Source organism: Manis javanica, chromosome 15 (genome assembly GCF_040802235.1).
Source record: "Manis javanica isolate MJ-LG chromosome 15, MJ_LKY, whole genome shotgun sequence".
In the NCBI taxonomy this organism is placed as follows: domain Eukaryota; kingdom Metazoa; phylum Chordata; class Mammalia; order Pholidota; family Manidae; genus Manis; species Manis javanica.
The window spans coordinates 55479555-55500517 of NC_133170.1; the positions used below are offsets into that span (position 1 = coordinate 55479555).

General features: G+C 42.1%; 1 protein-coding gene and 1 long non-coding RNA gene across 2 annotated transcripts; both read left to right on the forward strand.

Moving 5' to 3' along the window:
* The first annotated feature begins 287 nt into the window (after window positions 1-287).
* LOC140846572 (uncharacterized) lies at window positions 288-841 on the forward strand. Its single transcript, XR_012125809.1, has 2 exons — window positions 288-464; window positions 559-841. It is a non-coding gene; the product is annotated as an uncharacterized lncRNA (long non-coding RNA).
* Window positions 842-10835: 9994 nt separating this feature from the next.
* On the forward strand, window positions 10836-17772 carry CCR4 (C-C motif chemokine receptor 4). The gene is made up of 2 exons (XM_017675681.3): window positions 10836-12296; window positions 14433-17772. Exon 2 carries the CDS (start codon window positions 14480-14482, stop codon window positions 15560-15562), a length of 1083 nt encoding a protein of 360 aa, XP_017531170.1. The 5' UTR covers window positions 10836-12296; window positions 14433-14479; the 3' UTR covers window positions 15563-17772.
* Window positions 17773-20963: the final 3191 nt, after the last annotated feature.

Below are 20963 nucleotides of genomic sequence, written 5' to 3' on the forward strand. Positions count from 1 at the left end.
TTGAGCCAGTGAGGCGGCAGTAAGCCACGATTGGCTGTCCAGCCCGACAAATGCCCCTCAGGGCACGCCCCCATGGCACTCGCTTGGCTCTGATAGGTGCGAGGCCCTCGCCCCTCCCCGTTCGGTTCAGAGCTGCCATGTTCTTTCCTCCCCACTGGGCCACTGAGGGAGGGTGGTGGAACGGGTGGTGCGCGGTGGAGGTGGGTGGGACGGTGTTGGCGCTCAGAGGCCCGACCCTCCCCTCTTTGGAGTGCACACTGCGGGGTGAGCTCAGGGGTAACCAAAAAAAAATGTGCTTCAGGATACAGATACCCCTGGCTGCCCACCCCTAGCATGTCGTCCCTCAGTGAGTCTGTGACCTGTGGACTGGCCGGATGGAGACCAGGTCTTCGTCCGGATCTCTGACGTCTAAGGGCCCCTCCCGGGAGGACTGAGATGCTTAATCAACCATCAATCCCTTTGAGGTGATTGGATTTGCTCTTTGATAACCACTGGCCTCTTGACTTCAGACCGAAACATTTATTCTTAAGAATAAAATAATGCATTTTTTTTCTCCAGCATTTGAAAAAAGTACTTGTGCCTTATATGTAGCTGCACGGATGCCAAGAAGAAATGAGCTGGGGTCTTCTATCCTCACCTGATTGGAAGGAGGGCTCGTGAGGGTTAAGCCCAAAGAATGGACGTGAGGCTGCTGAGCTGTTCCCGTGGAAGGAAAGGGAAGAACCACCAGCCCCTCAAAGGAGAACCGTAGGGGAGGTTGCTCACCACTAGGGCACCTGCCAGATGGGGCCTTAGACACGTGGGTTTGTCCAGAGGCAGAACACGTACTCCATTTCCAGAGGTAGAGCACATACTCCACTTCAAAGAGGGTTGGTGAGATAATGGTTTTGCTTCAAAGAATGCCGATGCAATGGCGATTGCAGTCTACGTCTAACTCCCATTGCCATTGGTATCTAACCCCATCTACACTGGGCATTCCCATCGGCAAGCAGGTCGCCGCCCTTTCCCTGTGCCTTGCCTCTGACCCGCTGTTCCTTTGCCTTGCCAGGCAAGCCTACCTCATGCCTAATCTTCATCTGGCAAACACCAGCAATTCTCAGGTGGTGAGTCATCCTCCGTTCCAACAAACAGAGCCTGCTGTGATTTCTTTTTTAGTCTAGAATTATGCTCAAATCTTAGAATTGCTCTTTCTAAAGTCATCTGTTTTACCGTTTAATTCTGTTCATTTTACATATTACACTCAATTGTAACTCTCTCCTCACGTTTTTATCCTCTCCACTGGACTGTGAACTGGTGTCCTGAAACGGACTTCATCTTGAAATCGCCATTGTGCGGGATGTAGATGTCCAGGGAATCTTGTTGAATCATTGAATGAATTTTCATATAGGAGAACTGGTCATAGCTTAAATTCCTAGGAACAATTCTCTCGGTTAAAGGATATGAGCAGTTTAAATTTGAAACATATACTGTCAAATTGTCCTACAAAAAGATTGTTCTAATTTATATTCCAGAACAGAACTCTTCTGTGGCTGAATAATGTTCCAACACAATGCTTTATCTTAATTTACAGTGTTGGCTTTCATGTAGTTATGCCATACTTTGCCACATTCGATATGCAGCCATTTTCATTTCTTCAGTCTTCATAATCAATTTTCATGCCTGTATAAAGTGGTTCATACAGCGTTTGTTCCTCAGTTTGCTTAACTGTTCCTATACTGTGGAATTGCATTTGTTACCATATGTCAAATAACATAAATTAACCAGTGACTTTACACATAATAGGTTTTGTTTTGTTTTCTTAGGGAAAAAAACCCTAAATGTGCGGGTGCCACATCATTTCATGACTCTTGATACATATCCTCAGTGTGATTTTTTTCATTACCTCTTAGAATGTTTGTGAATATGATGGGGTAAAATGGTATATCAGATTAATTTTTGCTTTTTTTGGTTTGTTTACTAGGGAAATTGAGCATTATTCCACTATCATTTATGATAGCATTTTCTATTTAGGGAACTAATTTTTATATCTTTTGCTTATTAATGAAGTCTTGTGTGTATTATTTCATATAAAGTAATTTGTGTGAGATTTTTCATTCAGCAAGTAATTTTGAGCATTCCCCATGTGCATGACATTTTTTTAGGATGTAGAAATTAACAAAGAAACAAAAATCCTTGCATTCAGGGAATTTATGTGTTAGAAAAGAAATTAAAGAATATTCAATCTTTTGTGTGGTGATTACTACTTTTGAATTGAGATGCTTATTTCTATGAATTTTTTTCTACTTAAAAATTATATTCTATCCTTTTAGAGTTTTCCCTTAAATTTTAAACTACAAAGTGAACTAATAAAGTCCTAATATAAGACTTTAATGTGGACCATTTTAGTTCTTACCATTCTCCTGTTTGTTGTTTTATTATTGAACACTATTTTAATTCTACCTCATATTTACTTAGCTTCCATATTTTTTATTCAGTTAGTCTTAGTTCAGAAATACATGTTTACTACTGCTTTGCTCCATTCTTGCATCTGAAAGTCCTAATATCATTCATGATATTCATCATGAAGCCTTGATGTTTCATAAATAAAATTCAGAAACTTTCTCTGCCTCAGAAAAAATTGCATTAATGGAGGTGCCTTAAAACAATATACAGATTCTAAGGTCCAATGGATATGAATTTTCTTTTTTGAGCTCTTCCTTAGTGCTCTAATAGATTTAATAAAGAAAAAGAGAAAAGACAGACTGACTTTAGCCTTTTAAAAGAAGTTTTATCAAACTCTAGACATGATTCTTTCTGAAAATGCATTAATTTTATAGTGATTCCAGTTAGTAGAACATATAGATTTTTTTAAGTTTAATAAAATGACAGAACTGCTATTATCAAGGCTATTTACTGTTCTCAATATTCTGGGTGACAAAATGAGAAGCCAGCCTCGAGTACTTCTGCGAGCTAAAAATACAATGGTTGTCTCCAGAACAAGTTCTTGTATACTTGTTTGAATTGCTTGCTGAAGTAGGACTCCTTTCATGGAATTCTACCGTATATTTAAACAAACTTTCTGAAAAGAAATGTTATCTTTGAGTTTTAAAAGCAAATTAAAAATTTTATCATGAAGTATTTCCTAAATCATGGCCAATGTAAATTAAAAAATTCTGCTGTACGTGCTGCCATCTGCTGGCAAGTTCTGTTTCCCTAACACAGCAAACTTCAAAGTGCGGTCTTTGGACCCCTGGGGGTGACAGCGAGTAGGGATCCTTTCCATGGTATCCATGATATCAAAACTACATTCATACAGGAATATAATTTTATCTTTTTCACTTTGTTGATGTTTGCACTGATGATGCAAAAACAATGGTGGGCAAAACCAGGGGTACCTCCGGACAGATTGAGGCCATGCCACAAAACTGTATAAAAGGCATGACTCTTCAGTGCCATGTGCTCTCAGTGCCATTTTTACTTAAGCATGTCCTTGAAGAATCAGGTAAAACTGATTTTGTTATATCTACCCGTGAATTCACATGGGATTCCATTTTACCTGAAAGAATGACTTACATTTATGATTATTCAAATAGATATTTGTAGACATTTTATTGCAAATGAATGGAGTTTTCTTTTCAAGTAAAACAACTGGTAGTATTTGCTGCCAACAATAAATTTTGAGTTTTCAAGTGAAAATCATAATCTTGGAAAACTTGTTTTCACTACTAGGAATATGACAAGTTCTAAAGATTTAGTTTTTGAGTGAGCGGTGATATTACCAAATGTGATGTGGTAGATAGAATGTGGCCCTTCAAGATGTTTATGTCCTAATCTCCAGGACCTATGACTGTTACTGTATATTCAAAAGGAATTTTGCACAGTTGATTTGAGAAACGGAGATCATCCTGGATTATCTGGGTGGGTGCAATATAATCACAAGGGTCATTATAATGGGGTCAGAGAGGAGAGAAGATGCTACACTGCTGGCTTTGGAGATGGAGAAAGAGGCCATGAGATGAGCCAGCAAATGTAGGCGGCCTCTGGAAGCTGGAAAAGTATGGGAAACAGATTCTTTCCTGGAACCTCTAGAAGAAACCAACCTTATGAACATCCAGTGAAAATGATTTCTGATTTTTGACTGCCAGAAACATAGGATAATGAATTCATGTTGTTAATCTACTTCATTTGTGATAATTTGTTATAGCAGCAACAGAAAATGAATACAGTGATATTTTGATATTGTGTCATGAAATGTGGGCAATTTCACATGTTCTTAATCTTCATAATTCAGATAGACGAACCTTGACCAAATTGATCCCACTTCTCAATTATATACAAGAGGAGTCATTTAACAACTTTCATACATCTCTCCTCATTCTCCCCTCTTAGCAAGCCAAGAGACTCAGAGGAATCTGTCTTGGAACTGTTAACAATGCCTGCATGCCTCATAAAGGAAAATGAGCCCAGATCGTAAAATGAAAGGGGGTGAGGAGTTCTGTGATTGGGACATACTGTTGTACCGTGGATACATGAACTTATTATATCAGCGTGTTGTGCAGGTGTAAATATTGCTCATGTAATTTTTGCACTCAGAAGTATGTGTACACAGATACGTATATACACACATGCACACACAAACGCTTATGTGGTAAGATGTTCTTGCTGCCATTTTGTGATATTATATGAAGTAAGTATTTTTGGAGAAAGAAAAAAAGTCATTCTGTTCTAAATTAAACTACCATTTTTTTTAGTACCATTGATAGTATATGAAAAAGGTTTTGTGATTAAAACAATAGAATTTCACATTAGGCATCACTTATCTTGGAAAACTCCCAAACATCACAGCAAGAGAGCACCATGGTGGCAGTGTTCAGCCATTCCTATTTCATCTCCCTCTTCGCACTGACATGTGGCACTCTGAGGCTAAGGAATCCCAGCCCTTCATCCTGTGGTGTTAATATTTAAGCAGATTCTGGACTGAATGTTGACGTGGGAGGGTCAGGAAAATGGTAGGGCTGGAGGAGGCTAAAGGGGAGGGAAGAGCTATGTGTTACTAAGGGATGGGACGGAGAGTGTTTGACATTTGGGACCCTGAGGATGGAGTAACCCTGAGGGAATATAGCCCAGGGTTTCTCCCACTGCTTCTAAACAATCTCATTTTTCCTTGTTGAAGGGTCTGGGTCAAAAGGCCTGGGTTTTTCAGCTGGAGGCGCCATAATTTGGCTCATCATGGTGCCATTCTTTTTCTGACAGATCTCTCCTTTTCACCCTAGACCAAAAAAAAAGACGGCAGCCACAGAGTATGGTGCACCTTGGCAGTCTGTCTTCCCGTCTCCACAGCCGCCTCCTGTCTCCACAGGTCCCACCCAGGGATTCTCAGGGCTGCAGGAAAAGATTTTTTCCCAACTTCCTTCCTAACAGTGACTCTTCATGTTGTCTCAAAGGCCAGGGGAACTGTTTCTCTGTTGTACCCTTTTCACCTACTAGCCCTCTCATATATAAAATGGCATATTAAAACCGTTTATATTTTAAGATATACAAGCCTGTGTTTATATATTTTGTGTCTCCAGTTATGCACACCAGGGAAGGCAGAGAACCTTGGGTTCAGAAGGAAGAAACTCATCCAGGGCTGACTGAAAGGTAGAAACAGGGAACTGGTTATTCTAGAGACAGGATTTGGTGGTTTGCTTGTGTGTTGGGTGGGTGGGGTGGTGGGTGGTGCAGATAATGTGCCCTGAAGAATTGTTATGCTGGGTGGTGCAATGTCTAGATACTGTCAGGTGTGGAGGGGACAGGTCTCCTCTGGGTTTTAACCCATTAACAATCTCTCTATTTACATTTTTATGTTAGGTTCTGGTGGGGAGGAAGCTGATTTCACACATGGGGCTTCAGTCTGGTAAGTAGGACATTATTTGGGGATTTTTAAAATAATAAAAAACATTGTCTCTGAAACAGTCACTGAAGTTCATTTTTGAATATTTTATTCTGCTTCTGTCTTCCCCTGTACTAGTACCACCAAAGAGTAAATCAGGTTTTTTATTGTTGTTGTTGTTGTTGACTTGTAGGAGCTCTTTATGCATTTTGGATATTAACCCCTTATTAGATATATACAATTTTCAAACATTTCCCCCCATTCTATAGATTGCCTTTTCACTCTGTTGATTATATCCTGTGCACAGAAGTTTTACATTTTAGTTAAGTCCCGTTAATTTATTGTTACTTTTATTGCCTGTACTTTTGGTGTCATATTCAAAAATCACTGCCATGAAGCCTTTGCTTTGTTTTCTTCTAAGATAATTTTTGTATATGGTGTATGCTTAGGGTCCAGCTTTATTCTTTTGCATGTGGACATCCAGTTTTCCCAGTACCCTTTGTTGAAAAGACTGTTCTTTCCTTATTGAATGATCATGGGTCGCTGTTTGAAAATAATTTGACTACATATGTGAGGGTTTATTTCTGGACTCTCTTCTATTCTATTGTCTATATGCCTGTCTCTATGTCAGTACCACACTGTTTTGATAATCGTAACTTTGTAATATATTTTAATAAAACAAAGTGTGAGACCTCCAACCTTTTTCTTCTTCCTAAGACTGTGGCTATTCTGGGTCCTTTGAGATTCCATATGAATTTTAGGATGGGTTTTTCTATTTCTACATAAAACAGTTTTGGGGTTTTGATAGAGATGGCATTATATTTGTAAATTGCTTTGGGTAATATTGACATCTTAATAGTAAGTCTTCCAATGCACAAACGTGGCATGTCTTTCCATTAATTTGTGTCTTCTTTAGATTCTTTTAACAATGTTTTGTAGCTTTCAGTGTACAAGTCTTTCACCTCTTTAAGTTTCTTCCTAAGAATTTTATTCGTTTTGATGCTATTGCAAGTGGAATTTTGTTAATTTTTTTTCAAATTGTTCATTGTTAGTGTATAGAAATGCAACTGATTTTTGTGTATTGAGTTTGTATCCTGCAACTTTGTGGAATTCATTATATATTTTATTTTTCATTCTTGTCTTTTTCTACCAGCTTTAATAGAACTGGTGGTGGGGCATTCTAGTCATGTTCCTGATTTTAAAAAGAATGACTTTTGCTGTTTACATTTAAGTAGTATGTTTGTTGATGAGTTTCTCTATAAATTTAAAGAAGTTCCCTTCTGTTCTTAATGTCCTAAGTTTTAATTTTTTCAGATCATGAATAGTGCTTTTCTTATTCAATGCTTTTTCTGCATCAGATAGGTTTTCTTTTTTTCTGTTAATATGATCATTTACATTAATAGAATATTAAACCAACTTTGCACTTCAGAAATGAACTAACTTAACTGTTATATATTTTTCAACTTTAGTGAATTTGGTTTGTTAATATTTTATATGGGATATTTACATCAACACGAGTGAAATTGAGTAATTTAATTTTTTCCTACTGTCTGGATTGTTATCCACGTTATACTCACTTCATAAAATGAGCTCAGGAGCTTTTTTTTTTTAATTCTGAGGGGAAAAGATACATGAGATTAGAGTTATTTGTATCTTGAATGTTTGATAGAATTTCCCTATAATATCTGTCCCGAGTCTTTTTACTTGGTTTTTGTGCAAATCATCTAAACCACTCATTTAATTTTTAAAAAGATTGTAAATTAGGTTTTATATTTCTTTTGGGGCCATTTTGATAAGATGTATTTTCTAGGAATTTATCCATTTTACCTAAGTTTTCAAAGTCATTGTGCTAAAGTCATTCATAATATTTCTTACTTTCTCACTTCTGCTCTGTATTTATTTCTCCTTTTGCATTTTCAAGATAGTTTACTTTTTTCCTTCTTTACCTATCTTCCCAGAGTCTTGTCAATTTTGTTAGTATTTTCAAATACCTTAATGAGTCTATGACTTTCAATTCTGTTTAATTTCTACTCTCATTATTTTTTTTCTTATGCCCTTTTTGAGTTTATTCTACCATTCCTTTTACTACTGTTTCTGTTTCTGGTTGAACACTTTTCATTAATTTTTAGCCATTCTTTCTCTTCTACTATAAACATTTCAGGTCTAAGTGATCGTCTCAGGGCCACTTTAGCTGCATGCCACAATTTTGGATAAATTATATTTTATTATCATTCAGTTATAAGTGCTTTTTATTTTCCATTATATTTTTTTTGACATCTCGGGTATATGAAAATGTGTTTTCTTATTTTCAAATGTGCAGATATTTTTCAATTATCTTTGAAAAAATCAGTTTGTAATTTGCACACTTATATTTCCTTCCCAAAGTTTTGTCTGTTTATTCAGTTTTCACCCATAATTTAGTCTGTTTAAATGCTGTCTTGGTCCAGTTTTAGGTGCTGGCTAGGGCCCATCACTTCTCCTTTTTGAGCAGGTAGGTCCATCCCAGTCACTTCCCTTCTCATCCTCTCAGTCTCTGGGGCCACTATGCACCAGTTCTAAAGGCCCTGAGCCCAGGTACCAGGCCATGAGGGACAGCCCCCAAATTATTCAATTAACCAGTCAACAGAGAGCTCATGAAAATGAACCCCATCCCACTGGCCATACATAAGCTGCTCTCTGCTCCTCCACGTCACTGTTACTGTCCTTGGGTACTGTGCTCTGGGTATCCCTACCTGGTAGCTTCCTCTCATTTTAAACTGAAAGTAACAGGTGTGACACCAAATCTGGAATGATTTACCGTTGCTGCTCTGCAGGTGAGTCCAGTGGACAGTGGAGCTCTTCCTGAAGACCTCGAGAATTTTTGGCTTCCAGTGTCAGATAGGCTGGTCCCTGTGGATTAGTATGGTGGGCATTTTGATGTTTTTGGTGTTGAAATAAAACTTGGTCACTAGGGGGCGCTGGAGCCTCACATTATTGCTTTCCTTCTGGAATGCCTTCATGCGCTGCTTACGACCTTGCTTTGTAGGGGGTGGGGGAGGGTGATCTGGATATTTTTTGTTGGTCTGCCCCTCTTTGGTCAGGTTCCAGAAACTCAGTCCAGTGGAATGGTCGGGAGTGTAGGCTTTAGCTCTGTGTCTCTGGCAGTGGTGCCTTGAGTGCCCTACCTCCTCTCTCTGGGTATTTCCCCAACTAAGAAACAGGCATTACTAAAAATTCGATCCTTTTTGGGGTTAGGAGTATTGTTAAGTTTTGAAACTTTTCCTGGAGGAAAAACCTATTTAGTGTTTCTCCAGGACAGTAGAAGTATTGAGACAGGGACTGTGGGTTTTGACAGAGTAGGGTGAGGGCCTCTGGAAAAAAAAAAGTAAAATAATCCACTGTGGGATTTGCTTTGCCCTGCTGGAGGACCCAGCTTATTTTTTTACTTTATCCAGGTGCTGCTTTTCCTCCTACAGCCCTAATCAAGTGATTTGCAACCTGGGCCATTTAGCAAGCAAGCCCAAAACAACACAGTAAAAACAGGAAGGATTCCATCTTAAAGATAAATTTAAAATCCAATTAGTTAAAAATTAAGTTTCTTAAGATACTCTTTAACAAACAGACAGTATCTAAGCCCACCTTGGGAGCAAAGCAGGCAGTCTTGATTGGTATGCTTCTAGACCAGGAAGCTGCTATCCTGGGAGGAAATCAGAGCAGTAAATTTCTTGTAAATAACCCAGAAGACTAATAAGAAACTTAATGTCTCTTCAAAGATAAACATTTTGGGACCACTTAGCTGGTCAGCATCCCTAGCCCTCTGCCTCTCAACCACCTATACATCCCCTAGACAATACACCACCCTGGGACTCTCTTGTCCCCCGCTGGCCTGAGCCAGGAGCTCTGTCCTCTCACTTTATCTCTAAATAAAAGCTTCTCACTTGCTCTCCTACCTTGAGTGTTTGTGAAGTACATTCTTTGACTCCGCAAACAAGTACCCCGGCATCAGTAGTATTCTGCAAATCTGAAGACTGACTTTCTCCAGGGCAGTAATCTTTGCAATTTGGAAACCTGAAACCTGCTTTTAACCTGACACTGACTCAGAAATTGAATGTGGTCCACTGAGTTTACATGCAAATATTTCCCATATTTCAATAGGCCAAGGTCAGCTGTTTCAAGAGAAAAAGCTATTACTGTACATTTGATTTATCCTACTAATTTTCTCTGCTGGTACCATTGTTGAGCACTATCTGTACCATGCACCATGCTAAGGGCTTTACAAACTTTAGCCATTAACCATCCCCCAGTCCTCATGGTTATCACCCCTTTTCACAGAAGAGAAAATTGAGGGTCACACAGCTAGTAAGCGGTAGCACTGAGCTCCAAACCCAGACTGAGCAGGCCTGACCCATGCTGTCAACCATCAGGGCAGTCGGGTCTCATGATGTCTGTCCTTCAGGGACTAACACCTGTCACATGGGCAGGACTGGCTAAGGGCATGCTAACTGGCTTTCCAGGGATCATCTCCAGACCCACCATGCTCTATGATCACTTATGATGGTTTGGACCCTTAGGAATCACCTGTTCTAGAACCGTAACCCTCCTCTCACCAGGCCAGGGTCCATGGAGACTCCTGCACTTGCTCAGGTGGGCTTGCCCAGGGCCTCGGGAAGCATGTGCTTCACACCTTTCGTTGTGTAGCTCCAGCAGTCTAACTGGTGCCTCAAGGTCTGTAATTCCATGGTGGAATCTTCCTTAGGCTCTGTACCCCTAAAAACATGTTCATTTTATCAATTACTCTGTATCATGAGTGTAGATTCACTGGCCACATTGTTTGAGCCATTTTTATTCTTTCTCTTCTTCCAGAGTTCACAGAGATGATAGTGCTGGAAAGCCCCCAGGAAGCACTACAGTGAAAAATGTGTTTAACCTGAGCCCATGCCCAGCAATCCCCAAACTTATTTGACCACAGATCTCTATTCTTTTTTGCAGGATACATGTGAACCTGGTTCCACAGTTCACGCACTGGGGAACAGTGCTGCAGCTCAGGGTTTTTCAGCATCAGCGTGATTGACATTATCCTAATTTTCTCTGCTGGTACCATTGTTGAGCACTATCTGTACCATGCACCATGCTAAGGGCACAATATAGGATAATCCTATATTGTGAAGGGCTGTCCTTTGCGTTGTACGATTTTAGCAGCATTCCTAGCCTCTCCTGTTAGGAGCCAGAAACAACTTCTCCCACCCTGAACAAAAATGTCTCCAGATGTTGCTCTACATGTCTTGTTGGGACCCAAGGCAGAGGGGACGCAAAGAACCAGGTGGGGAATGACTACTACAACTCCTGCATTCTTAATAGAGGCAATAGTGCCCTCAAGGAGTAAAAATCATTTCTTGGGGGTGAAAATAATTACTCTTTTTATGTATGAAGCACAGATACACATACACTACATAAACAGATATACAGTTTTTCTGTGGCATTGACATTTCATGGGGAGATGGTGAAACAGATTTATCTGAAAAGCTTCCTTAAGAAGGGTGATAATAAAAAAAAAGTTTGATAAACACTGCACCCACTCAATTTTTTAGTTTATTCATGAAGATTCCTCAGGAAAAGTGATATTTGTGGCTCTTTTAAACTGAACCAGAGCTGAGCAACTGCAGACACAGAGAGGGAAAACATCTGGAAGCTGGCAGAAGTTGAGTATACGATATACAAAAGACTGGTCTGATGTCAGCTCTTGCTTGGATGGCTCCGCGGACTCAAAAGAGACTCTCAGCCAAGATCACTGTCGGTAGAAGCTCCACAATTTCTAAGTAGCCGGGGTTTGGGAAGAGGTCTTTCTGTTGCAAAAGGGGCTTGAGCGATGTTGTCATGTCACTTAGCACAAGATTGAGGCCATGCTGATTATTGAACTTGGCTAACTTGATCCCTCCAAGTCACTCCCAGACACACACACTTGTATAAATTTTTCTCTCTTCTACTGAATATCCATTTTCTTGAGTATGTCTAGCCCCTCACTCTGACCTCCTTAGATCCCACGTGTTGGGAGAATCTTATCGTCCATGCTGGGGAAATAAACAGCCCACTCCAGAACATGGAGATCATTTCTACTGCATATAGCCGACTAAAAGAAATTTTTTTCCCTTAAAAATCCAACAAATAAATTTGGAAGATTTAAAATTTTTTCTTTTTAAAAACTTACTTCATTTTCCTCCTTAATCTAGCAGAAAGCCGACCTTATTAGCTTTCAGTTTGGGGAAAGGAGTGACTACTCACTCATATTCTGCATTTTACTTCTATCAAAAAAACCCACTTGCGTTCAGCACAGATAAATGAGTAGAGTTGGTGCTCACAGGAAGCCACTTGCCCTTCAAAGCCACATGTCGTTCCTAACGCTGCACTTCTTGAGCAGTCCTGGCCCTGCTCCCCAGACCTTCCTCAGAGCCACTTTCAGGAGAGCAAGGTAAGTGGGGATGGGGCCATTCCCAGGGCCTGGGGCCAGGGAACTGCTTTCTGGACAGGAGTATGGACTTGGGAGCACTGAAAGCTGGCCAGCTGCTTACCCAGTGCCAACGTCGATATCCCATGTGTTCTGCTCGCCGGTGGCTCCTATCCTAGTGTTCACGCATGATCTGCTTGCACTTACTCCCTGCAAGCCCCCATCTGACAGGCATTCATATATGCAGGGCTCTCTCCCTGCACACATCTGGCTGAGGTCTGCATACTCAGAATACACAGATGTTTTCACCAAACCCATACACTTTTCTGCTTCTTGCTTCTATCAAGACTCCCGGGTCAGGAAGCGCCATGCGGATGAAGTCCACAGAATGATTTCAAACGTCTACCAGCTGTGCTTGCTCTCCTGCTAGTTTGCTGACTCCTCGGCCTCTTTTATTCCTGTAATTTCACTGGTGAAATCGTGGAGAAGGACTAGAATTTTATTCATTTAACAAACTCTTTTGGAGACCCTGCAACGTGCCAGGTGTTCCGAACCTGTTTGAGGAATAAACCAAAATCTCTGCATTGAGAAACACACAGTCTGGGTGTTTGGGTGTGTGTGGTGGTGAGGGTGGGTGGTAGGGAGGTGATGTGCATTACCCAACAAGGTAAAAAGGGTTCAGTGAGGAACGGCGGGGTACCATAAAGAAAGAAGCAAGAGGACTTGGGCTGGAGTCAAAAAGCCCTCCATCCCTGAATTGTTTGCACTCACATGTGAAAATGTATGTGACTTTAAGAAGGTTTTAACTTCACCTGCCAATTGGATAGGAAATGAGGGTGGTTGTGAGCTTGTATATAGTTTTAGGAGAGTTTTAACCGCATGTGCCAGTTTAAATAGGAAATGAGGGTGGTTGGGGACGTAGAGATTTTATCTCTGCCTTTTCTGGGTCTGTCAGGCTAATTCCCACTCTGATAAGATTCAGTGCATAGGATTGATTTTTATATGTGGTTTTGATGAAAAGACCACAGTGTTCCCTCAGATTGCCATCTGAGAACTGTGTATTACCTGAGCATGGATGGCAACCTTCCCAAGGGCCTTAAAGACACATTTGCTGCAGAAGTGTCAGATTGGCCCAGGAGCAACTAGCCACCTGGGCCTGGGAGGCCTGGCATGCTTCTGCCTATGACATGCTCTGGAATGAACAGGGCTTTGGCAGTGCATGCCACAGCTGATTTGCACTGACTCCCAGGAGTAGATTGTTCAATATTCAGGAATTTTGTGAGGCAGCTGGTAGCTTGAACTTGGCCATGGTGGAAGTATTTATACCACAGAAACCAGCAAACACCATCAACCAGAGTCCCCCACCTTTCTCCCCAGATCTGGTTTATCAGCACACCACGGGGACTTGGGGCCCCAAAACACAAGTTCTGAATATAGCTGTGTGGTCTTCAGAAGTCACTGAACTTCTCTGAATCTTTTGTGAGTCATCCACACCATGGTTCAGTATGCTTGCTTGACCGAAAGTCCCAGATTTTTGTTGGGGGGTTGGGGTGAGGACAGGATTAAATGCACAATACTGGTGAACATGCTTGGAAATCCACAAAGTACAAAGCATGCTGGAGGAATTAGAATTTTTATATAAAGGCAAGGGACTAACCTGGCTTCTCTCTAGCCTAAGGATTACCTAAGCAAAAATTTCTGGAGTTTTGGAGTTACAACCTGAAGGGGACACATAGGTTTTTTATTTATTATTATTATTATTTTTGCATTTATGTCAGAAAGGCCCTGGGTACAGTACTGGTGGGGTGTTAACTGGGCTTGTCATTCCTGCAAGTGATTTTGGTAACTTGACTATCTTTTAGAAATATATCCTTGAAAACCACCTCCTTGAAAAGGAGGCTTTACTGTCCCCACTTACAAATGAGAGAACCAATGCTCCCCCTGAAGGGAGGAGCTTATTTCATTGTTTGATTTCGAAGGGAAGGCTTATTTCATTGGGCTGCACTGCCCTGTGAACAGCTGAGCCTTCAACCTGGAGAGGTTGGCAGTGCAGGTATATAATGATCTGGGGAAAAATATTGGGCAGCTGAGCTCTGCAGGCAGCACTGTCTTCATTTGGTTCTGTTCTTAAGAAAACTTGTTTGTTTTTCCCCTCCTTAGCTTCTGGCTGGGCTCACACCTGCCTTGAGGAGCCTGTCCACTTGAAAATGAACCCTACAGATATAGCGGACACCACCCTGGATGAAAGCATCTATAACAATTACTACCTCTTTGAAAGTATTCCCAAGCCATGCACAAAAGAAGGCATCAGGGCCTTTGGGAGGCTCTTCCTGCCCCCTCTCTACTCCTTGGTCTTTCTATTTGGTCTGCTTGGAAACTCCGTAGTAGTTCTGGTACTATTCAAGTACAAGCGGCTCAAGTCCATGACTGACGTGTACCTGCTCAACCTCGCCATCTCAGACCTACTCTTCGTGCTCTCCCTCCCGTTCTGGGGGTACTATGCTGCAGATCAATGGGTGTTTGGACTAAGTCTGTGCAAGATTATTTCCTGGATGTACTTGGTGGGCTTTTACAGTGGCATCTTCTTCATCATGCTCATGAGCATCGATAGATACCTGGCAATTGTGCATGCAGTGTTTTCCTTGAGAGCTAGGACCTTGACTTACGGGGTCATCACCAGTGTGGCCACGTGGTCAGTGGCTGTATTTGCCTCCCTTCCAGGCTTTATATTTAGCACTTGTTACACAGAGCGCAACCATACCTACTGTAAAACGAAGTACTCTCTCCATGCTTCCAGGTGGAAGGTTCTGAGCTCCCTAGAGATCAACATTCTAGGATTGGTGATCCCACTGGGGATCATGCTGTTTTGCTACTCCATGATCATCAGGACCTTGCAGCACTGTAAAAACGAGAAGAAGAACAAGGCGGTGAAGATGATCTTTGCCGTGGTGGTCCTCTTCCTCGGCTTCTGGACACCTTACAACATAGTGCTCTTCCTGGAGATGCTGGTGGAGCTGGAGGTGCTTCAGGACTGCGCCTTTGAGAGACACCTGGACTATGCCATGCAGGCCACAGAGACCCTAGCTTTTGTCCACTGCTGCCTTAACCCAGTCATCTACTTTTTCCTAGGGGAGAAATTCCGCAAGTACATCATACAGCTCTTCAAAACCTGCAGGGGCTCCTTTGTGCTCTGCCAATACTGTAGGGTCCTCCAGATGTACCCCCCTGACATGCCCAGCTCATCTTACACACAGTCCACTGTGGATCATGACCTCCATGATGCACTGTAAAAAAGGAAAATGCAGCAAACAGTTTGTAGCTTCCCAAATTAAGAGCTTACCTAAAATTGTGTTCTAGTAAGAGTTCCTGAGTATGTGTCAGGAAAAAGACTTGCATCCTACGCAGAGTATGGGCCTCTCACCCGGCCTTCTGCATTTCCTCAGCCATGTACAGGTTCAGTGCTGCAAGAGCTGCCCGGCTGAGGTGGGAACTTGCCCGCACCAGGCCTGCCTGAGGGGCAAAGTATTCCTGAGGAGAATTCTGGGCAGTGCTTCAATGAGGCTAATTGTTCATTGGCAAGGAGAAGATTTTCCCTTCTAACCCAAGCTGATGGGGGTCTCCAGAGGGAATTGTAGGGAACTGACTGATGGAATAAATCACTATTTCTTGCTGCAAAAAATGGACCGTTTAATTACTTGTTAGCTTTTGTGGAAGAATAGAGAAAACTTTGGCTGTTTTATCTCTGAAGCATGGAGTACTCCATGAAGCCAGGTGTCTGCAGACACAAATAGTGAAGTATTGAACCTGCCTCTGGGTTCTTTGATTGTAAAGGTTTATTTGTTAATGGACAGCCAAACTTTTTATGCTCATTACTGGTAAAACAATACGAAGGCATTAGCACAGTCTGATTTCCAAACATACAAGGCATTAAAAAGTACATACATATTTGTGGAAATTCAAACACAATTTCATATGTTTGTAGACATGTTTTAATTACAACAGATGAATATTCAAAAATTTAAAATAACATGTAGGCCCATATACATTTAGTTGGGGTCTTTTACTTGTTTACAAGCAGGGCCTTCAAAACTAAAAATAATGAGAGCTAGTGAAGTGTGGCAAAGCTTCCTTAATAATTTTGAAGCACCTGCCAACCAGTGAATAGTCAACTAAAAGTTACTGCTGGTGTGGCAGAAAAATGACTGTCAAAAGATTATGAAATTGTGGAAAGTGTTATCCTCTCTTTTAAAATATTGGCTTGCTGTCTAACTTTTGGATGATTCAAAAGTTCAGTCATTTCTTACAAATCATTTTAATCATATAATTAATTATTTATACCTCCCATTAAGATAAATCTCTGTTCTTACAGCTTTACATAATCAAAATTAAGGAAAGATTTTAACCATGTCTGGGGAGACCTGTAATCCTACCAAAAACAAAAACCTATCTTGCAAATTAGGATTAACATGTTTAAAATGCTTCTGTAGGTTACATATTATTGCATGCTCTACATTTATAAAGAATACATTTCCAGAAAATTTATTTTCTGAAAGGTGATTTTAAAAGGATAAATTGATTGTCTTTATAGAAAAAATAAAATAAGCTTGCCTTTTTTCCTGATCACATTTGTGTTTGATTTCCTAATGGGGTTGAGAATCCAAGCTGCTGGCACTCTCATCACTTTGACACACATTGTAGATGTCATGGACTCACCCAAGGGGGGCAATCAGAGGGTTTACTGTCCAGCTCTCCACTTAGTGGGGGCGAGTCGGGGGTAGGGAGGTTTGGGTTGGAGGAAGAAGGCACTCTCATGTTGTATTGCGCTTGGAAGTCCGAATGGATGGGAAGTGAGGGGTGGGCCAGGCTTCTAGGCAGTGTTTCCTTGGGAAACCTCTGCAGGCAGGCTACCATCCACAAACCCCTAGCTCTGCACTCCCTTGTGAGCCAGAACATGCTACTCTTCTCTCTCAGCCTCAATTTCCTCTCATCTATAGAGCAGAATATATTTCAGAGTGATTGAATTAATGAAACAAGATGATTAATGCAAAGCATCCATGTTTCTAGGTCATCAATAAAGGGTGGTTTTGCATCTTCCCAGCCAGGGGCTGCCTCCCTTTTCCTGGTAGAGCTTGGAATTTTCTTCATTTGATCACAGTGAGATGAAAAACTTCAGGATACCAAAAGACAAAGAATGGCCTAAGGGGTTTCTGCCCCTTATTCCCCATCACATACAATGCTAAGCAAGGGTGCAGTATGGTCCCACAGCTTCCATCCCTCCGCCCGATGGGGTCATCCATCTTCTCAAGGCTCTCAGGGCTTCCCTCATTCCAAAGTTTGGGGGATATGCCCTCAGGATGGGGATCTAGACCCTCTAGTGACAGCTGAACACCATCTTCTCAGGACACTGAAAAGTGTCTTCCTGCTAAGTAACAGAAGCAGAGGAAGCCAACCAGCATGGTTCCTACACAAAAAGGTGAGTTTAACCATAACTCATTAGACCCATTCCTTCCTCGCTGCTACCTGTCTAGCATCTGGGGAACACAGCTTAGTTGTAATTTGTTTAAGAATAATAGAAACAAGCTTGCTCTGCGGGTGATGTAAATGTTTCAGAACTATACAGAGGTGGTAGCTGCCTAACATGGGGAATTTGCTGCATGCCACCGAATTGTACATTTTTAAAAGACTAGTTTTATACGTATGTGAATTCTACTCAACAATAACAGAAAGAGTAAAAAGAAACAGCCTGTCTGTATCTGTCTCCTACTAGGCACTTGAATTCTATTGAATAAAGAAATTTCATCTGCTTCCCCTGAGAAGGAGACATAGAGAGTGTTGGTGAAGAGTCTTCAGACCTTTAGGGAGATTTTTTTCCTGAGAAGCTCTCATAACAATTTGGAATATTTGATGCAATTAATCCCTATTTGTGCCAAGCAGGATGCTTGGTTATGGAGAGAATAATAGGATACAGGAGTAAGCACTGCCCTTGTGGAATTTGTAATCTGACAAGGGGAAACACCAACATAAGATCAAGTACAGTGACAGCAGGACAGATATGGTAACAGAGTTACAAACAAAATGCTTTGGAGCCCCAGAAGAAGGAGAAATGGATTCAATATCTAATTTCATGATACAATTAGCTTTTGCAGTAAGCCTTGCATAAGGAGTGTAGGGACGAAGGAGCTGGTGGGTTGATGAAAGGGTTTGAAGAGGCAGGAGGTGTGCTGAGGGCTGTGTGTGACCAGGGAGCGGTGGGGAGGTTCTGCAGTTAGAGACAATGGGTGGAGGCTGGGAGAGAGGCGCAGAGGAGGGAAAGAGGAGACTAAAGACAAACCAGAGCCCTAAAAGGCGATGGTTTTGAGCTCCTGAGTCAGCTGCCTACCGCACTGGAGGCTATGGGGCGCCGCACACACCCCACTGGGGCCCCCCCAACAGTTTTGTAGCTGCCAGGAGCCTTGACAGCCAACAGTGCTCAGCTAGTCTCTTGTCAGGTTGGTCCTCCTGGGGGGCAGCTCAGACCCAGGGCTGGGATAACGAGGGGATCAGAGACGTGCCCCTTGCCTTAATTCAGGACAACCCTGACCGGCCATTCCAACTCCAGAGCCTCCCAGCGGCTTAGCCGAGGCCTCCGTTGCACCTTCATCACAGTCCAGCCTCCCTGCTACCCGGTCCTACTTCCTTCATGCCCTTGCCAGGGGACTGCGCATGGAATCTCCAGTATGCAACCTCAGCGTCTGTTTCAGGAACCCCAGTCTAAAACGGGGACTGTGGATCACACAGGGGCAGCTGTGGGGAACTGAGGAGGCTTCAGCGATGTCCTTCCTTGCTTCTAACCGGCAACCCGCTTAGACTCCGGGTTCCTATGCTTCCACTAGTCAGTCTCACCTTCGCTCCCATAATTTGCCTACCCCAATCCTGAGGCGTCTTCCCTCATGCCACTCGCTGTTGTGCTCACAGTGCGCCTCTACCCTCGCCGGTACCACAGCCCGATACCCTGTATCCTGTGCTGGTCAGGCACTTTCTGGGCTCAGAACCAGACATGAGCTCCACCCACTTTTGTGGTCGCAGTATTTAATTCCTTAGAAGCTTATGTGGCTCCAAGTTCCCCTTTCAGAGGATTGAAAATCCACGAAATGCTTTCATATATTGAAACTCAATTCAGCCTCTTAAAGTAGACAAGGTGGCTTTTATTACCCTAAGAAACAGGTGTGGGGAAACAATAATCCAATCATGAATTGGACTAACTCTACCAGCAAGAACCACCTAACTGCCCATCAAAATGCCCAGCATGAAGAAAAATCATTCAGTAATTTTTTAGTGAATGAGTGAATTTCCTTATCTCTTAGCTAAGTGTTCTATACTGGCAATTCAAGTTTCTATTTCACTACACAAATTTCACCAGTCCTCTCTCCAAAACCCCCATTGTGTTTTTCATAAAACACTTTGTGTGACAGAGTTCAAAAGACTAATTAAATTGCCTCCTAATTCCAGAAATTAGTGGGTGGTCTTTGGGTCACAAGGTCCTTTAGACTTCTGGTATGAACATAGAGCTGCAGAACTCTGCATTTTCATCTTCTCTGAGAAATTGAATGCATTAAAAAACAAAAGGCAGTCCACTTTCAATCAGTCTTGGAGAGAGTGAGAGACTTTCCAGACCATACAGTGTATGTGAGGTCTACTAAAAGCAGCCACTATTGGGGAAAATCTGTATGGGAGGCGGAGAAGAGCCATGTCCTGAAGACAGACCTCCACCTGCCCTGGAAACAGGCCTGGCCTCATGCACCCTGTGGTGCAAGAGTAGACACGGACAGGACTGGCCCTCCTAGCCCCAGTTTGGTTCAGAAAAATCAGAGGGGGCAGATTTGCTCAATTTCGAATTGGCAGGTGGCAGTCCTTTTCTGTGGCAGGAGAAAAGAGAGTCACTGGGTTGTGAAAACAGCCAGCCTGCAAAACTATCACCTGCCCCTACCCCCCACTGTCCCCGGCACATGCACAAACATGGACTTGAGATGAGCATACTTAATGATTCAAGGATGAACACTAAGAAAAATCATATTGACTATAGTCAGGACAGAATACTATAGAAGTACAGGAATGTAGTAATATTTTACTACCATGAGCAAATATATCTATCTCAGCTCAAAATGCTTCAGGGAGCACTCAGAGGTGTTCCAGGCAGCAGTGAAAGAAGACACAAATGCCTGCTATCATCACTTTTATACAACTTTGCTCTGGAGGCCAAAAGAGGAATAAATTCAAGGCAGGTATCATATCAGAATGAGTGTCCGCCTACTCCTCTCACCTTTGAAAAAGGTGCTGACGTCAGTCCTGGTGAGAAGTAGCAGAGTTTATGGTATGAAATGGTACAAGATAGCAGGTAGGAGGCTACGGAATGCCTGCATTCTTTTGATCACACGGGAGATATAACAAACCTATAACTGGAGACTGGCCAGGCAGGCAAAAGATCTGCATCAAGACTGGACTGTACAAACACCTCCTCGTGATTATCTTGGTTAGAGGGATTCTCCTCATTTTAGTGACATCACCATGCAAACATCATGCAAATAGAGTGAACAGTGGTTCAGACAGTGCATTTTGTGGTTGAGCTGGGCTCCTCTTGGGGAATGACTGGAGGAGTTTGAGAAGATTGGTGCAATGGCCAAGGAGTGAGCTCAAAAGGGAATGAATTAAAGT

What these genes read in the sequence shown, in the direction of transcription:
- CCR4 (XM_017675681.3), top strand. Translation starts at nt 14,480, where the DNA reads ATGAACCCTACAGATATAGCGGACACCACCCTGGATGAAAGCATCTAT.